This window comes from Morus notabilis, unplaced genomic scaffold (assembly GCF_000414095.1).
Source record: "Morus notabilis unplaced genomic scaffold, ASM41409v2 Scaffold804, whole genome shotgun sequence".
In the NCBI taxonomy this organism is placed as follows: Eukaryota; Viridiplantae; Streptophyta; class Magnoliopsida; order Rosales; family Moraceae; genus Morus; species Morus notabilis.
In genome coordinates, this window is record NW_010361209.1 from 438,000 (window position 1) to 456,444 (window position 18,445).

At 34.1% G+C, this 18,445-nt stretch overlaps 3 protein-coding genes across 3 annotated transcripts; 1 reads left to right on the forward strand and 2 right to left on the reverse strand.

Moving 5' to 3' along the window:
* The first annotated feature begins 303 nt into the window (after positions 1–303).
* LOC21402468 (probable protein phosphatase 2C 72) lies at positions 304–2,174 on the forward strand. The gene is made up of 5 exons (XM_010098788.2): positions 304–694; positions 795–1,094; positions 1,242–1,356; positions 1,440–1,663; positions 1,754–2,174. The coding sequence occupies exons 1-5, from the start codon at positions 509–511 to the stop codon at positions 1,958–1,960; spliced, it is 1,032 nt and encodes a 343-aa protein (XP_010097090.1). The 5' UTR covers positions 304–508; the 3' UTR covers positions 1,961–2,174.
* A 746-nt stretch (positions 2,175–2,920) lies between these two features.
* Positions 2,921–4,683, reverse strand: LOC112091746. The gene is made up of 3 exons (XM_024166061.1): positions 4,360–4,683; positions 3,756–3,899; positions 2,921–3,344 (listed from the first exon to the last, which is right to left on the reverse strand). Exons 2-3 carry the CDS (start codon positions 3,867–3,869, stop codon positions 3,087–3,089), a joined length of 372 nt encoding a protein of 123 aa, XP_024021829.1. The 5' UTR covers positions 3,870–3,899; positions 4,360–4,683; the 3' UTR covers positions 2,921–3,086.
* A 122-nt stretch (positions 4,684–4,805) lies between these two features.
* Positions 4,806–18,033, reverse strand: LOC21402470. Its single transcript, XM_024166040.1, has 13 exons — positions 17,790–18,033; positions 17,605–17,618; positions 17,341–17,508; positions 16,557–16,759; positions 16,267–16,391; positions 16,106–16,158; positions 15,929–15,992; positions 15,633–15,680; positions 15,267–15,367; positions 11,487–11,746; positions 11,197–11,302; positions 5,256–5,399; positions 4,806–4,844 (listed from the first exon to the last, which is right to left on the reverse strand). Exons 10-13 carry the CDS (start codon positions 11,744–11,746, stop codon positions 4,806–4,808), a joined length of 549 nt encoding a protein of 182 aa, XP_024021808.1. The 5' UTR covers positions 15,267–15,367; positions 15,633–15,680; positions 15,929–15,992; positions 16,106–16,158; positions 16,267–16,391; positions 16,557–16,759; positions 17,341–17,508; positions 17,605–17,618; positions 17,790–18,033.
* Positions 18,034–18,445: the final 412 nt, after the last annotated feature.

Here is an 18,445-nt window from a genome sequence, read left to right on the forward strand (position 1 = left end):
CGTAGAATTGAGCAGGCCCTGCAATGCAATATGTAACCATTCTTTTTTTTTTTTTTTTCTCTTCTCTTTTTTGCTTTCCCATGTCTAAATTTGCTAATGTTACAAGTTACCGTACAACAAAACCGAAAAAGCTGTACGAAATAATAAACAAGTTATGCATTTGCCCTTTAACTTTAAGTGAACCCTGGGGTGGCCTAAGCCTAATACAAGGGACATAAGCAGTCAACACGTCATAAGAAATATAAAAGTAAAAAAATAATAATTTTCCAAACAAAATAAATAAATGATGTAAATGTAATCTAAGCAAGAATTCAGCCCATAAGGAGCCTATTCAGCTCTGCAATATCTTATTACATGTCGTTTACTTTACATGCGCGTTTGGCGGCAAAAACATACTGAATATTCTAAACCCAAGCTGGATAGCTAGGACTATAAAACTAGTCTTGGTTTAGAATAAGAAAATAAGTGGTGTGTCATTCCGATTCCAAGTCCAAGTTTCCGATCCACAATGGGAATCTGCATATCCGTTGCATCTTCTGATCAGATCCACAACGCCGAATCCGAACACGGCCATGGAAACGCCGTGCTCTTCTTCGACAACCAAAACGATTCCACCGGAATTCACGGCCTCTGTTCTGTATACTCCAAAGAAGGAAGCAAAGGACTTAACCAAGATTCCGCTATTCTATACCAGGTTCTATATATATAACCATTGGATCGAAATTATTCACGATTATAACTAATATTGGAATCTATATATATGAGATTCTGATTTTGTTTGTTTGTTTGTTAAGGGCTATGGAATGAAAGACGGGGCTTTCTGCGGGGTTTTTGATGGACATGGAAAGAATGGCCATGTGGTGAGTGAGATGGTGAGGAATCGCTTGCCGTTGCTCTTGCAAAGCCAAAAGGAATCCGTGATCACAAAGTTTAACGAAGACACAGATGGTAAATCTGTGCCGGAAGTAGAGGATTGTGAGAAATGGAAAGAGACTGTTATTAGTGCGTTCAAAGTGATGGACAAGGAGATTAAGCTTCAAGACCATTTGGACTTCTCTTGTAGTGGAACCACCGCCGTTGTTGCCATAAGACAGGTAAAAAAAAAAAAAAAAAAAAAAAAAAAAAAAAAAAAAAAAAAAAACAAACAAAAACAAAAGAGAGAGAAATCCCAAGATTTTACAACTATATGTACTATTATCCTTGTATTGATATGTTGTTTTTAATTTGGTAATATAAAACAGGGAGATGATCTTATAATAGCAAATCTAGGAGATTCAAGGGCAGTCTTGGGGACAATAACAGAGAATGGAATCAAGGCCGTTCAGTTGACCACTGATCTAAAGCCAGGCTTACCAAGTAAGAAAAGGAAAAAAGAAAAAGAAATTCCCTTCTTTCTCAAAGGACAATCGATTAATTTGTTGTCGTTTTGGGAAACACAGGTGAAGCAGAGAGAATACGGACGTGCAAAGGAAGGGTAATAGCGCTGAAGAACGAACCGCACATACAGAGAGTTTGGCTGCCACACGAGGACGTACCGGGACTAGCCATGTCTCGGGCTTTCGGAGACTTTCTTCTCAAAGACTATGGCATTATCGCCATCCCTGATGTCTCTTTTCACCGACTAACTTCGAACGACCAATTCCTCGTTCTCGCAACAGACGGGGTAAGACAATTACTTGTTACTTATTTAAAAAAAAAAAAGTTTTATCGTATAGAACAATTTTATCTTATGAACTTTGATTAAATGAAATAGGTTTGGGATGTCATGAGTAATGATCAAGTTGCGGCTGTCGTGTGGGAAGCGGCGACCGAGGAGGCGGCAGCAAGAGCAGTGGTGGAGGCGGCGAACGCTGCGTGGAAGAGGAAGTTCCCGGCTGCAAAGATAGATGACTGCACGGTGGTTTGCCTCTTCTTGCAAGACAAACAGCGAAATCATGTCGTTGCTGTTAATAAGAGATAGTTAGAGCTTGTTTCTTTGGAGCGCTTCTTCTTTCATCTCGTACGTGAAGACTGAAGGCTTGGCTTTGTGCTGGCCTGCAGGTGCTGGGGCTGGCCAAGCTCCTCTTCTGCCTGTGCTCTCTTTGGTTTATTTTTTTACTGGGTGATTTTTTAGTACCAAGGCTCCCATCAACTATGCTATAGATGGGGAAGGTTACGTGATACATGTGAACACTCCTTTTTTTTTTTTTTTTTTTTTTTTGAAGTATAAGGAATAATAGTTTTTTTTTTTTTTTTCGTTTTCTATAATGAAAAGAAAGAATAGTGTGTGTATAGCATAGGTATCTCAAACGTTCATATAATATATATATATATATATGATATATACAGATTAATCAAACCAATAGAGTTTCTCTGGTTTACCATTTTGGTTTTCGACTTTATTACTGTTGTTTTACTAAGCTTTAAAGCTGGAAAATTTTGTGATGTAGTACTGAAATACCCCACAAATAATGATTCTTTTTTTTTTATTACGCTACTTTGTGTGTTCAAACCAATAGTATAATCCAATAACCACTACTTGCCACAAAAATATCATTTTGAGCCTTTTTCATTTTGGTTACTAGAGGGTAATATCAAATATAACTGCATCTAGCTACACAAATTCATATTTCACTAAATTGAAAATCTTAAACCCCGTTCATTTCATCGATTCGAGTTTAGAATTCGAGTTTTGTTACAGTAAAAAACTCTCAGAAATAGTCACATTAAATTTTTTTACTGCAGTAAAAAACTCACATAAAATTACATCAAAACTCGAATCAACAAACTAAACGGTCCTTACTCGGAACATTAATCATTTATTTAAAAAGATTAGCGGAGGTAATCTTATATTCCATGCAACGACAATTCCCTCGCGATGATGCAATGACATAACATTCACGAATAAATATTTGAAAACGACTCACAAAGGACCAAAAAAAAAAGAATAATTTCTCTTCAAACAAAATTTTATAGCATTGATACACTCAGAAACTTACAATAGTTGCTTACACGAAAAATAATAACAATTCTCTTTATTCTCGGCCCTCTTGAGCGAAATCAATGCTAGAAAACCTCCAAGCATTAATAATAATTTGTTTTGAGAATCAAACTGTATCATCTTTCTGATCACCTCCAAGCAGGTCATCATCATAAGAAACAGGTATCCTTAACCTATCACGGACAGACACTCGATTCTCTTCATCGTTTGACTGCTCGTTTTGATTCTGCACTTCCGACTGGACTTGTAGAGCATTTGAAACATTGGATGCTGTTCCGTTCATGGGTGCACCAGTAACGTTTTCAGACGAGCCATCTTTTCTTTGCCCTGTTGCTTGCTTCGAATATGGTAGCTTAAATTGCTTCTGCGGAAGGATAAATAAATTCAGAAAACAGAAACTATAAGGGAAATGAAATCATATCAGAAAGAAAGTAACCATTTAACTTGTGGCATCATATAACTTGATTTTCAGACGAGAAGCCAACTCCTAAAGAACGTAAGTTATCTTAACGAATCTATAAACCAGCAGAAAGTGAGAGTTCTCTAAAGCATTCTCATTGATCACAATTCAATTAACTATTTCCACATTTTATTTTTTTTTCACCAATACAGCCTAAATGCCGTCACTGTATCACACAGATATAAGCAGTACGCGAACATTTTTCAGTAGCAAAACAACGACTAAAAAACAGTACAGACAAGAATATAGTAATCAATGCCCCTAGATACGCACATACAATTCATCAGACTAGATAAACCAAGTTTATTCATGCACCTCAAATTCCTTTGCTTTATTCATTATCTCTTTGTACGCTTTTGGTTCTCGCGCTTTGACGATGCTCCATAATATGCCACCGCCTGTTCGAAATCGTCTGCCATCTGCAGTCATCTGACCACCACAAGCCTGGACTGCCTTCACCTGAAATAATTTACACTAATGAAAAAACTATGCATCTAGATCTTTCAAAAAAAAAAAAAAAAAAAAAGAGAGACTGGAGATCCCAACTACACAAGTTTATGAGAGACAAAAATATTATACTTCATCTGGCCTAAAAGTATTCAGTAACTCAACACTAGAAAATAGGAACAGCATATAATAGAAGTAGACAAGATGCTTCAATACAAATATGTTCCCTTCTAAGAACTGACATATTTAAAGAAAAGCGGACAACCACAAAAACTGCTAAGCACCGCCAAATAAAACTCAATTATGGAATATCAATACGGTATCAAAAAAACTTCTAAAACCCAATCATGAACCAATCATTAATCAGAAAGTACTTTTTTTCTTTTCTTTCTCCCCGTCTTTAACTTCCCAAAACTAAATGTGATCTATAACTTTTCTACGGAATTGGCTAGTAAAGAAAATGATAACCCACAGAAACAGCAAACGGTGAAGATTCAGCCAGGGAACATCAGAACTCATAGCACATGACTTGAAGGAGCAAATAGCTTTTGCTTCTACAAGATAAATCTGCAAGTGTTGGGAAAAATCATTGAACATTAGAAATTAGGAAAGTCGGATGGTTAATTTGAGTGGATAAGCATTTTCAACTCCTAGGCTGGTCCAACATCAAGCACAACCAGTTTCTCACCTTTAATTGGAAATTTGGAAGGGGTAAGTGTTGAAATACACAGAATATTCTCATAAGATTAGTCAACTTTCCAGTTTATGTTTGATGTAAATAGGCAGATTTATTTCCTTCTTTCATTTGCGTAGATTAGTCAAAGATTGTGAATTAGAAAAGTTAGAATTAGGAAAGCTAGCTGTATTTTATTCTTTCCTGTTTTTTATTTTTCTTTCATGTTTTCTTTATGCTTGTATTCAGCTATTTTGCTTCGAATATGGTAGCTTAAATTGCTTCTGCGGAAGGATAAATAAATTCAGAAAACAGAAACTATAAGGGAAATGAAATCATATCAGAAAGAAAGTAACCATTTAACTTGTGGCATCATATAACTTGATTTTCAGACGAGAAGCCAACTCCTAAAGAACGTAAGTTATCTTAACGAATCTATAAACCAGCAGAAAGTGAGAGTTCTCTAAAGCATTCTCATTGATCACAATTCAATTAACTATTTCCACATTTTATTTTTTTTTCACCAATACAGCCTAAATGCCGTCACTGTATCACACAGATATAAGCAGTACGCGAACATTTTTCAGTAGCAAAACAACGACTAAAAAACAGTACAGACAAGAATATAGTAATCAATGCCCCTAGATACGCACATACAATTCATCAGACTAGATAAACCAAGTTTATTCATGCACCTCAAATTCCTTTGCTTTATTCATTATCTCTTTGTACGCTTTTGGTTCTCGCGCTTTGACGATGCTCCATAATATGCCACCGCCTGTTCGAAATCGTCTGCCATCTGCAGTCATCTGACCACCACAAGCCTGGACTGCCTTCACCTGAAATAATTTACACTAATGAAAAAACTATGCATCTAGATCTTTCAAAAAAAAAAAAAAAAAAAGAGAGAGACTGGAGATCCCAACTACACAAGTTTATGAGAGACAAAAATATTATACTTCATCTGGCCTAAAAGTATTCAGTAACTCAACACTAGAAAATAGGAACAGCATATAATAGAAGTAGACAAGATGCTTCAATACAAATATGTTCCCTTCTAAGAACTGACATATTTAAAGAAAAGCGGACAACCACAAAAACTGCTAAGCACCGCCAAATAAAACTCAATTATGGAATATCAATACGGTATCAAAAAAACTTCTAAAACCCAATCATGAACCAATCATTAATCAGAAAGTACTTTTTTTCTTTTCTTTCTCCCCGTCTTTAACTTCCCAAAACTAAATGTGATCTATAACTTTTCTACGGAATTGGCTAGTAAAGAAAATGATAACCCACAGAAACAGCAAACGGTGAAGATTCAGCCAGGGAACATCAGAACTCATAGCACATGACTTGAAGGAGCAAATAGCTTTTGCTTCTACAAGATAAATCTGCAAGTGTTGGGAAAAATCATTGAACATTAGAAATTAGGAAAGTCGGATGGTTAATTTGAGTGGATAAGCATTTTCAACTCCTAGGCTGGTCCAACATCAAGCACAACCAGTTTCTCACCTTTAATTGGAAATTTGGAAGGGGTAAGTGTTGAAATACACAGAATATTCTCATAAGATTAGTCAACTTTCCAGTTTATGTTTGATGTAAATAGGCAGATTTATTTCCTTCTTTCATTTGCGTAGATTAGTCAAAGATTGTGAATTAGAAAAGTTAGAATTAGGAAAGCTAGCTGTATTTTATTCTTTCCTGTTTTTTATTTTTCTTTCATGTTTTCTTTATGCTTGTATTCAGCTATTTATAGCCTGTAATTTCAGTGATGAATAAGAAGTTTTTGAACCATTCTTTCTGCATGGTATTAGAGCCAATATTTGGCCTTCTTCGTTTCAGCCTCCATCACTGATTTTTTTTCTTTTCTTCGTGATCACTGCCACTTTTTTTTTCTTTTCCTCTCCTTGTTATTCACCATCTCCGAAACAACCTCTAAATCTTCTTCAATTTCTTCCACAAAAACCAATCAAACCCGACTGTTGCACCATGATTCCCATTCGGTGCAAATCACCACCATTCGTCTTAATGAGGGAAATTTCTTGCGTTGGTCCCAATCCGTTCGAATGTACATCCGGGGAAGAGGAAAGATAGGTTACTTGACAGATGAAGTAAGGGGGAGAATCCTTGGAAGAAAGCCTCTTCCCTCCATTGGAGAAGTATTCTCGGAAGTTAGAAGGGAGGAGACCAGGCGTCATGTCATGTTGGGAAAAAAAGGGATTGTGAACCCAACTGAATCAACTGCTCTCGCTGCGGAAGAACCCAAAACCCCAGCCGGAAATCAAGCTGCAAACAAGTCATTATACAGCCAATACCAGCGGCGGTTCGATGAAAAATCTCGAGCATGGTGTGATTATTGCAATAAACCACGTCATACCCGAGAAACTTGCTGGAAGCTTCATGGAAAACCAGCAAATTTGAAAGGCAGCAGACCCGGGGAAAAAACCAGCCATGCATCCTCCTCAGCCAATGCAACCAAGACATTCAGCAAAGAACAAATTGATTTCCTCTTGAAACTGCTAAAATCTAATTCATCCTCTGGTACTCCTAATGTTTCCTTGGCCCAACAGGTAGTGATTTTAGTGTTTTTTCTTATTACACAAGTTTCAATTCTTCTACTTGGATCATTGATTCAGGAGCTACCGATCACATGACCAGTGTCTCACACTTATTCACTATATATTTTCCTTGTTCTGGTAATGAAAAAATTTGAATTGCAGACAGTAGTTTCTCATCTATTGCAGGGAAAGGCTCTATTAAACTCTCAAGAAATATAGACCTTAAGTCTGTACTTCATGTTCCTAAACTTGCCTGTAATCTTTTGTCTGTCAGTAAAATATCTAAAGATTCTAACTGTCGTGTTGTATTCTTTGACTCTCATTGTGAATTTCAGGACTGGAACTCGGGGAAGATGATTGACAGTGCTAGGATGAGAGATGGTCTTTAATACTTCGATGAAGATTTCTCCAGTAATAAAAAGGCTCAAGGTCTTAGTAGTATTAGTTCAAATTCTGTTTATGAACAAATTATGCTTTGGCATTATAGACTAGGACATCCTAGTTTTCGATATCTTAAACATTTATTTCCTCAATTATTCAAAAAATTCAATTGTTCATCTCTCTATTGTGAAAGTTGTTATTTGTCTAAAAGTCATAGGTCCACTTATGTTACTAAGCCTTATCAACTTTCTAAACCATTTTATCTTGTGCATAGTGATGTATGGAGACCTTCAAAGGTAACAACTTTATCAGGAAAAAAATGGTTTGTGACATTTATAGATGATCATACATGATTATGCTGGATATATTTGATGAATGAAAAATCTTAGGTAGAAAATTTGTTTAAGGAAATTTACAATATGATTGAAAATCAATTTCAAAACAAAATAAGCATCCTAAGAACTGATAATGGAACTGAATACTACAATGAATATGTGGGAAATTTTTTAAAAGAAAAAGGGATTCACCATCAATCTACGTGTGTAGATCCTAAACAAAATGGGATTGCCGAAAGAAAGAATAAAATTTACTTGAGGTTGCCCATGCCATAATGTTCACTATGCATGTCTCAAAATATTTGTGAGGAGAGGCAGTTCTAACCGCATCATATCTAATAAATAGGATGCCTACTTGAGTCTTAAAATATACTACACCTTTAGAATGCTTTATACATATTTTTCCAGAATGTAGGATACATTCGGATTTACCAATAAAAGTCTTTGGCTATACAGTTTATGTTCACATACCCCACAAAACTCACTCAAAATTTGATCCAAGGGCTGAAAAATGTGTATTCATAGGTTATGCTCCAAACAAGAAGGGATATAAGTGTTATAACCCTCAAACTAGGAAGACCTATGTAAGTATGGACATTTCTTTTGTGGAAGACCGACCCTACTTTAGCAAAAATTATCTTCAGGGGGAGAGAGCGAGAGAAGAAACTGATTTTTGGAATACTTTTACTCCATTACCGAATATAATTTCTGAATCAATCATTTTGCCCTCTGAAACCACTAGTCAGGAAAAACTTGTTCAGGATCTTGGAAATAAAGGAAATCCTATTCTATCATCCCCAAGCATAAACAATTAACATGTAAAAGGAGAAATACTACAGAATCAAAATCCTCCTGAGCTTCTGGTTTATACTAGGAGAAAAACTCAAAGAAGTAATAAAGACCAATCTGCTCCAGCATCAGACCAGCCATACCCGAGTGATGGTCCAAGAGATTCTTCAGGTAATTCTATTCCTCTTCCTTCAAACTCATCTCCTATTCCTTCAAATTCCTCTGTACCATCAAATGAGTTGTCAGATCTTAGTATTCCTATTACCATTAGGAAAGGAGTCTGAAATTGTACTAATCACCCCATTGCAAAATATTTATCCTCTCACAGACTTTCTTGTAATCATAGAGCATTTCTTTCCAAAATCGCTCACCTCTTTGTTCCTAGAAATATCCAGGAAGCACTAGATGATCAGAATTGGAGATTAGCAGTCATGGAGGAAATGAATGGGCTCAAAAAGAATGAGACTTGGGAGATTGTTGATTTGACTAGTGATAAGAAGATTGTGGGGTGTAAGTGGGTATTTACAGTAAAATGTAAGGCTGATGGCAGCATAGAAAGATATAAGGCAAGACTAGTGGGGAAGGGGTTTTACACAAACCTATGGAATAGATTATCATGAGACATTTGCTCCAGTTGCAAAGATAAACTCTATCCGGGTTCTATTGTCCCTAGTCGTGAATAATTACTAGCAATTGTATCAGTTGGACGTAAAAAATGCATTCTTAAATGGAGACTTAGAAGAAGAGGTATTCATGAGTCTACCGCCTGGTTTTGAAGAAGAATTCGGGAAGAATAAAGTATGTAAGTTGAATAAGTCTTTGTATGGACTTAAACAATCCCCTAGAGCGTGGTTTGAACGTTTTGGACAAGCTGCAAGGAGTTATGGCTACTCCCAGAGTCAAGCGGATCATACTATGTTCTATAGACACTCAGCTGGCAATAAGATTGCTATTCTAATTGTTTATGTGGATGATATAATCCTAACAGAAAATGATGATGCAGAGTTGGGAACCTTGAAGAAGAAACTTGCAGCTGAGTTTGAAATCAAAGACTTAGGGACGGTGAAGTATTTCCTTGGAATGGAGTTTGCTAGGTCTTAGGAAGGTATATTCGTCAATCAACGCAAATAAATACTTGACTTAGTGAAACAGGCATGCTAGGTTGCAAGGCAGCCGAGACACCCCTTGAAGCTACAACCGGCCAAAGAAGAAAAAATGGTGAACAGGGAGCAATATTAGAGACTCGTTGGAAGACTAATACATTTGACTCATACATGCCCAGATATCGCATTTGCAGTAAATTTGGTAAGCCAGTTTATGCATTCACCTGGGAAAGAACACTTTAATGCCGTGTATCGAATCCTAAGGTACTTAAAGGGGACTCCTAGGAAAGGATTGTTATTTAAAAGGCAGGGACACTTGCAAATTTAGGTCTACACAGATGCTGACTGGGTTGGAAGTTCAACTGATAGAAGATCAACATCGGGCTACTGTACCTTTGTTAGTGGGAACCTAGTTACTTGGCAAAGCAAGAAACAAAATGTCGTTGCGAGAAGTAGTGCTGAAGCCGAGTTTAGGTCTCTTGCTCATGGAATTTGTAAAGTAATTTGGATTAGAAGACTACTGGAGGATTTGAAACTGGCAAAGGTCTCACCTATGAAAGTATATTGCGACAATAAAGCAACAATTTCTATTGCACACAATCCAGTTCTACATCATAGAACAAAGCATGTAGAAGTGGATAGACATTTTATTAAAGAGAAACTTGACAGTGGACATATTTGCATGACATACATTCCCACGGCTGATCAAGTTGCTGATGTTCTCACAAAGAGATTTCACAAGAAACAATTCGATAGACTAATTAGCAAGCTGTATATGGAAGATATTCTCCATCCAACTTGAGGGGGAGTGTTGAAATACACAGAATATTCTCATAAGACTAGTCAACTTTCCGGTTTATGTTTTGATGTAAATAGGCAGATTTGTTTCCTTCTTTCATTTGCGTAGATTAGTCAACGATTGTGAATTAGGAAAGTTAGTTGTATTTTATTCTTTCCTGTTTTTTATTTTTCTTTCTTGTTTTCTTTCTGCTTGTATTCGGCTATTTATAGCCTGTAAATTTCAGTGATGAATAAGAAGTTTTTGAACCATTCTTTCTGCAGTAAGTCAAACATATACCTCTCACCCGAACCAAAGAGAAAAAACGGAAAAGAGGAAGTTAAATGATGATCAAGGATCAGAGAGATGGATCAATTCGTAAAATCAACCTTATCAAAAGATGCAGTTCAAAGTCCACAGTCCATGCACCCGCTAAAAAGGTCAGTTCAACAATAATCGAAGGCTATTCAACAAGACATTAAAGTTGGAAAGGTGGGTAGACATTATGAACTTGAGAAAAGACACATTAACGCACATGACTACATCACATACATACAACACATCCCAATTCCAAAAAGAACCGTCAAAATGTGTTATTTAAAGAACAAAACGAAAATGGCAGCAACACAACCTATAGCATTACATGTCGTATAAATCAAAAGGTGTATTTTGAGGACAGAATTTGATACCTCCTTGATGAGGTCACATAATGCATAAATTCCCAAACATCCAACAGCAGTATAAACCATGTATGATTTCTTCTCTTTAAGTCGTCTGCATGTATCTAACACAAATCTGCAAAGGACCAAACTTAAAACGTGTCATACACAGGAAGAGCTCCTCAAACATTCTATTAAATGTAACTCCTCAAAACATGTAGAGATTCAATTGCACCATTTCTTAACTTTAGACCTTGAATGGACGACTTTAGTAACAAAAACCGAGTACTCAAATTTAATAATACAATCTAAGAGCTGACGTGTTTATGTCCGTGACATTGGGATCTGGACCACTCCTCTTTCGCTTGTTCTTCTTCTTGTTCGCCCTCCGCTTGTGATTTTTACATTGGGATTCTTGATTATTTACATTGACTTCACCAGCATTGCTTTGACCCAAATCATTTCGCAAATTCTCCTCCACTAACTCCCATTCTTCAACATCAACCATTTCAATGTCTTCATCATATTCAAAGTTATCCTCTTCGTTTAAGGCATCCAGTATACTTTCCCCCCCTTCCATCTGATTCATTAAGCAAATAACATCAGTTGCACCAATAAAATTCCCATAACATCAGTTGCACCAATAAAATTCCCAGGTACCAAAAACCAAAAGAACGAAAAGATACAAACATCAACAAGTCTGATCAAATCTCTAGAAATTACCAAAATACATCAAGGAAGGTAAACATTCAGAGAAAATTGCAAATAAGCAAAAGATTTAGCATTCAATAGGTTACAAAACTCACAATGAAATAACAGAAATTCGAACTACCTTTCAATAATATTCCAATTCACAACAAAAATTCGTGGTAATTAATTCAGAGCAAATAGTAATAACGACAAATGAAACAAATGACGACGAGAAAGAATTCCGGGTGCTCATTATCGGCGGCAGACAAAACATCAGACAAGATTAGGGAATTGATTGCCCCAAACTGACGAGCATGATTCAAAAATATCTTAGTATGATTTCTTGTATAATTTGGGAACTCGGAATATAAAACCCTAGCGTATATTGTCATATAAATTTAGATGAAATTGAAAATAAATATACACACACACATATCTATCAATTATCTTCGAGATGTATAGCGTAAATGTACAATGAGAGGGAGATCTAGCAGACCTGAAATGAAGTGATGATCGCAGTACGAAGAGAAGGCAGAGAAAAACCCAAGGCGCTGAGCTACGGGCGACGGTATGATTCCTCTGTACGTTTGGGTCGTACTAACTTTTATATGGTGGAAGGACAACGAATGGCGGCAAGAAAATAATGGGGGACGATGTCGTTTAGTAAGAATACATGTAGGGCTGTTTAATTAGCTCATGCTTCTTTTTCTGTGTTTTGGGACTATCGTTTGGAATGTATCCTTTATTCTTGCTTCTGAGTTTTGAAGTTTTTGAATTAATAATTTGAGTTTGAGTATATGAAACTAACAGTTTCTTGATTTTATACTAGAACTTAAGAGTCCGTTTGGTTCATGGATTAGAACCATAAGATTAGAATCATTTTCGATTTATGTGTGTTTTGTGTGAGAGAAAATACTATAGCGAACCATGAATCATGATTCGAATCAGATAACGAATCTTCCAACCAAACGGGCTCTAAGTGTTTTTTTAAAAAGAAAAAAGTGTATTGCATTAAACAGAAATAGTCATATCAGTATAAAATCAGCAATACAACTAGTCTTATAACCAATAACGATCATCATTATACAAAAAATAGTATTTAGCTAATGTGTGGACACCCCAATTACAATATTGAGAAATGTGACTATAAGAACCACTCTTCACTCAATGCCACAAATGAGATCAATGCTAGTATGAAATTGAAGTCAAGATAATAAAAAATCTAACGCAGATTGTGAAAGAAAAAAAATTTCATAGAAAAAGAAGAAAAAAGGAATCATACTCTGGTGGTGGCGACACAGGAAAGTCCGGCAACAGCGTGGTGGATTGGAAGGCGGTGGCGGCACAGGAAAGCCAGGCAACAGCGTGGTGGATTGGAAGGCGACAGCGTCGTGGTCGACAGAAGAACGTTGATAGTTCCTAGACGAGAGAGAGGCGGCTAGGTCTGGAAAGAGATGGGTGGGAGAGAGGTTAGGGCTAGATATGTCCGGCAACGGTGTGGTGGATTGGAAGGCGGCAGCGGCGTGGTCAACGGAAGAGATTCAACCAAACTGGACGAGAGAGAAAGACGGCTGGTCTGGGAAGAGATGGGTGAGAGTATCTTTTAAATAAATTTTATGAGAATTTTGTGTCTAAGAATTTTTTCATTAATGTATCTTTTAATATTACGCTCACATAAATATTTTAATATGTTCCCAAAATATATTTATCAAACATTTATTTAAATGTTTAACAAAAGAGCCATATAAAAAAATAGCAATTCTTAAAGATAATAACAATATTAAAATTACAAAAAAAAAAAATTCATCAAATAAAAAAGTAACTTTTTTTATTTAATGTTATATTATGAAGAAAACTATATTTAATTTAGCAAAAACTTAATATTTATATTTAAGATAAGAGTTTTATTAAAGATAATGTATTTTTTATTATATTATTATTTGATCTTTATTATTACACTTGGTTTTATATATTTTATATTGAAACGTTTCAAATTTTTACATTAATATATCTTTTAATGTCATGCTCAGATAAACATTTTAATTTTTTATTACATTATTAATCTATTTTTATTATTATACTCAGTTTTATTATATATGTATAAAATTGAATAATTTATGCTAAATTATGGAAATAAATTTTACGAAAGTTCTATTTTTTTAATTTTACATTAATGTATCTTTTAATAGCATGTTGACATAAAAATTTTAATATGTTCCCAAAATATAATTATCAAATATTTATTTAAATATTTAAGAAAAGAGCATAATAGAAAAAAAAAACAATTCTTAAAGATAATAACATAATAAAAATTACTAAGGAAACAAATTATGACAAAATTAGTGAAATTAAAATTTTCCTTTTTTTATTTAATGTTAGATTATTAAAAAAAAACTATATTTTATTTAGCTAAAAGTTAATATTTGTATTTAAGGTAATAGTTTTATTAAAGACAATTCATATTTTTTATATTATTAATTGATATTTATTATTGTATTTAATTTTATATATTTTATATTAAAAAACATATTATGTTAAATTATGAGAATAAGTTTTATGAAAAAATTATGAATAAAACTTTCAAATTTATGTATCTTTTATACTTAAATATTAAGAAATATATTATTTATATTTTGTTTGTATAATTTTTTATTGAATTATGACTATCAATTATAAACCTAACTTATAAGTAGAAAACAAATTATGCTAAATTATGCTTCGTATTTATTACTTTTTTATATTTGATTAATATATAATATTATCTAACTTTTATATTAATTACGTGGTAAATATATAACTTTGTAATAGTAATTATCTTAACTAAGAGTAATTATTGAGGTTTATGATAATAGTTTTATTAGAGATAATTTAATTTTTTTCTTATATTTTTAATTTATTATCAATTATACTAGCCAAAAGCCCGCACGTTGTTGCGGGAAATACTGTTGTATTGTACAAAAAATTGAAAATTTTTATAGTATAGGGCTAGTTTATATATACATATATAAATAGGTAAAGTTTCCAATCCAGTATCGGATTAGAGCGACACATGTATATTTTCTTTAAAAACATGTATATTTCCTCTAAAAACATGTATATTTTCTTTATTAACATGTATATAGGTGTTTAGATAAATTATAAGTGTCTCGTCACATTATACATGTTTGGAAATATACATATTTTTAAAGGAAATATACATATACCGCTCCAATCCGGTACCAAATTAGAGACAATTCCTATATACATATAGATATATCTATATAATAATGTAGTGTAAATAAAAAAAAACATACCATATAGACAAATAAGTTTTGATTTGAATAGTAAAAGCAAAGAGAACAAAAAAACCAAACATAATATATATATATACATGTGTATGTATATATATATATATATATAGAAATAAATACCTGATTGAAGAAGCTAAAGTGATCTCAGAGTCAATGTGTGAGAGACTGTGAGAGTGAAATAGAATCAAAGAGCGAAGGGATTTGTGCTTGAAAATTCACAACTGCCCACACAAAAAAAGCCAACTTAGAAGAAGAGAAAAATGAAGTGAAGAGATTAGCACTAAAACAGTCTAAAACTTTATACAAAATACACTGACAATATACATATAATTCATCAATGAGAACTTCTAAAACAAGACAAATGAACAGAAAAATAATTCCCCAACAATCAGATTCGTTCTCTCATTCATTTTCTCTCATCTTTTGGTTTAGGAAAAAAAAAGAGTGAAAGAAAGTAAACGCCAAATACAGAAAATGGAAGCTTACAGTGCGAAGTAGAGACGTCCCGTCCCTTTCTCAAGCGTTCTTGATAGCCTGATAACAAAGCAACAAATCCTATCAATTTTCAATTCAAAACCAAGCTTTTATATTCCACCTAATTTCAGAATTTAAAATAATAAAAAAATCTCCTCAAGCGTCTTTTGCTTAGCTTCTACTTCACTCAAATCCCTAAGAAAGTTAAGAAAAACACAGTTGTTGAAACAAAAATTCAACATACAGTAGAACCTTTTCAACACAATCTAACTTGTAATTTAAATAACCTCAATATTTGTGAAGCAAACCTTCCAATTGTTTGGCTCACACAGCAACAACACTTTGCACATAAACCATACTCCTTGGCACGACCTAACAACAAAACGAACATAACAAAAACATTATAAAAACAACTGTAACTTCAATTTCAGAGCAAACATTTAAACAGAAATAAAGGGCAAAAAGCCTGTAATTTAGAAACTAACCATGACAGAAATTATAGTAAGCCTAACGTACATTGCGTTTCGAATAACGTTAGCTGAAACGTTTCAATTGTCACTTTACACATAATGCACCAATCAATACAAAAAATGAATAAAAAAGAAAAAAAAGATCAACATAATAGAGATCAAAGCATTTGATGTACCATTTGATCGGTTGATGAGTCTAATATAATAGACATCAACGCATCGAAGCATGCCTCTTGTTCAAGTACTCCCCTAGTTGATAATATGTTCATCAAATTACACTAAAAAGTGGATCATCCCAATCCTATTTTTTAAAGAAAACCACAGAAAACCAATTCAAGAAAAAAAAAACAAAAAATTTAACAAAAAAAGTTGTATTTGACTTTCATCCATCTTCAAGATTTATTCCAACTTAAGCACTCCTAGATCTAGCTATAAATCACTTTGTTACATAATTGAAAGTGAATACCTTATCAGATTCTGCAGTAAGGACAATCGCACTTTGTTGAAGCAATGCCTTCAATCTTTCTCTTTGGAAATCCGACAACCTAATATCAATTGCATTACTAAATAAAGAATCCCCCTTGGCTTCGCCAAATTCTCTTCCGGGTAACTTGGGAGGTTGCAAAGTCAAAGGTAGAGAATTTTCATCCTCTGATAGCAATTCTACAACTTGACATGTATAGTAATCAAAGTAATCAGGCCCATCCCTATTACATTCCGCATAAACACGTAAAGCCCTTGAATCTTTTTTACATAACCAACAAAGCATTCTACAGCACAAATCACCACTAAGCTTATCAAGCAGAAGGGTAACCATAAATCATTAACAAAAGTAAAGGACAATCTTTTTCCTTTTTTGAATATAGAAAGCAAATGGCCATTGATCAGAACATAGCCAATGAATCCCACAAACATAAATTCTATACATATAGGTACAATAATCACCTTGTATATTTATAAATAGGCTTAGCTATGTAATTGATGATTATTGAATACAATTTCAGTATTATTCCCACTCTTGATTTCTTCTTCCTCATTCCTTTCTCAAATTTCTTCCTAATTTCTCTTCTAAATCTCTTCCCTTCCTTTCTTTTTCTTCTCCTCTTTAGTTCTACATCACCTTAATTCTTTTCTTAATAAGAAGTATAATAATTTGGCTAGCAAATAGATAATCAGATAAATGTGAAGAAACCCAATAGATTAAAACCCTTTTCTCATAGAAAAAATATGAACAAATGCACAGGTTTTACCTGTAATATACCAAAAGCAGCACCTTTGACAACCTCCATTATTGGGCGTACATCCATGCCCTTTGGAGACAACAATTTCTTTCTCCGAGCCCTTCCTCTAAGTGTCTATATTTCGTTTCGCATGACAGTTTCATTCATAATGAGAAATCTACAATTCAAAAGATTTTACTGCAACCACACACACATAACACCAAATTAAAAAAAGAAAAAAAAAACTTTGAAAATGAGAGAAAGATTATGGATCTAAGACATAAAGGAGCGTACTTGCAGAATTGTCCCTTGAAAAACGTCATCAACAGAAAAAAGCACAACAATAAGAGGGTATTGTATAAAAAAAAAAGCAAAAAATTCAAACAGTTAAAGAAAATAACAACAACAACAACAATCAGTGGAGAAAAAAGGGAAAAGAGACAAAAAAAACATCATGAAAAGAGATGGTGGAGACGTACCTTCTAAAGCAAAATAGTTCGAGAATCGCTCCCATTTGGTTGCTTCTGAAACCAATTGATGTTCAAAACCTTTATAAGAAAAAACCCAAAATCAGAAATCAAAAGCAAGAGTCGTAGCGACAGTGTTGTCGCTAGTTCCAGTGGCAGCACGTTTTCTGGTGATGGCGGCGGGTTTAGGAGCGCAGAGAAGGAGTGTGGAGGAGATTTTGTGGGAGCATAAATCCCTAAGAGTGGGTGGTGGAGGAGACGATGGCGGTACTGGAAGTTTTGCTGTTGCAAGAAGAAAAAAACATCGAGAAGGGAAGCATTTTTTACGGAAAGGAAAAAATGAAAGGAAAAGAAAGGACCAAAGCTTTCCAAATGAGTACGAAAAAGACGAAAAAACCCACACAAAAGCGAAGAAACAAAAGAGAGAGCAAGGGCAAAAGCGTCAGAACACTATTTCAAAAACAAACAGTAAACTGAGTGTGGATGAACAGTGCAGAACGGGTAATAATATTAAAGTAAACATTTTATGCTAAATTATGTAAACAAATTATTTTTAATATATATTTTGAAAATGTTTATATTCATATATTTTTTAACATTATGGTTGCACATATATTAAAATATATTCTGAAAATATGTTTACTAAATATTTTTTTTATGTTTAATTA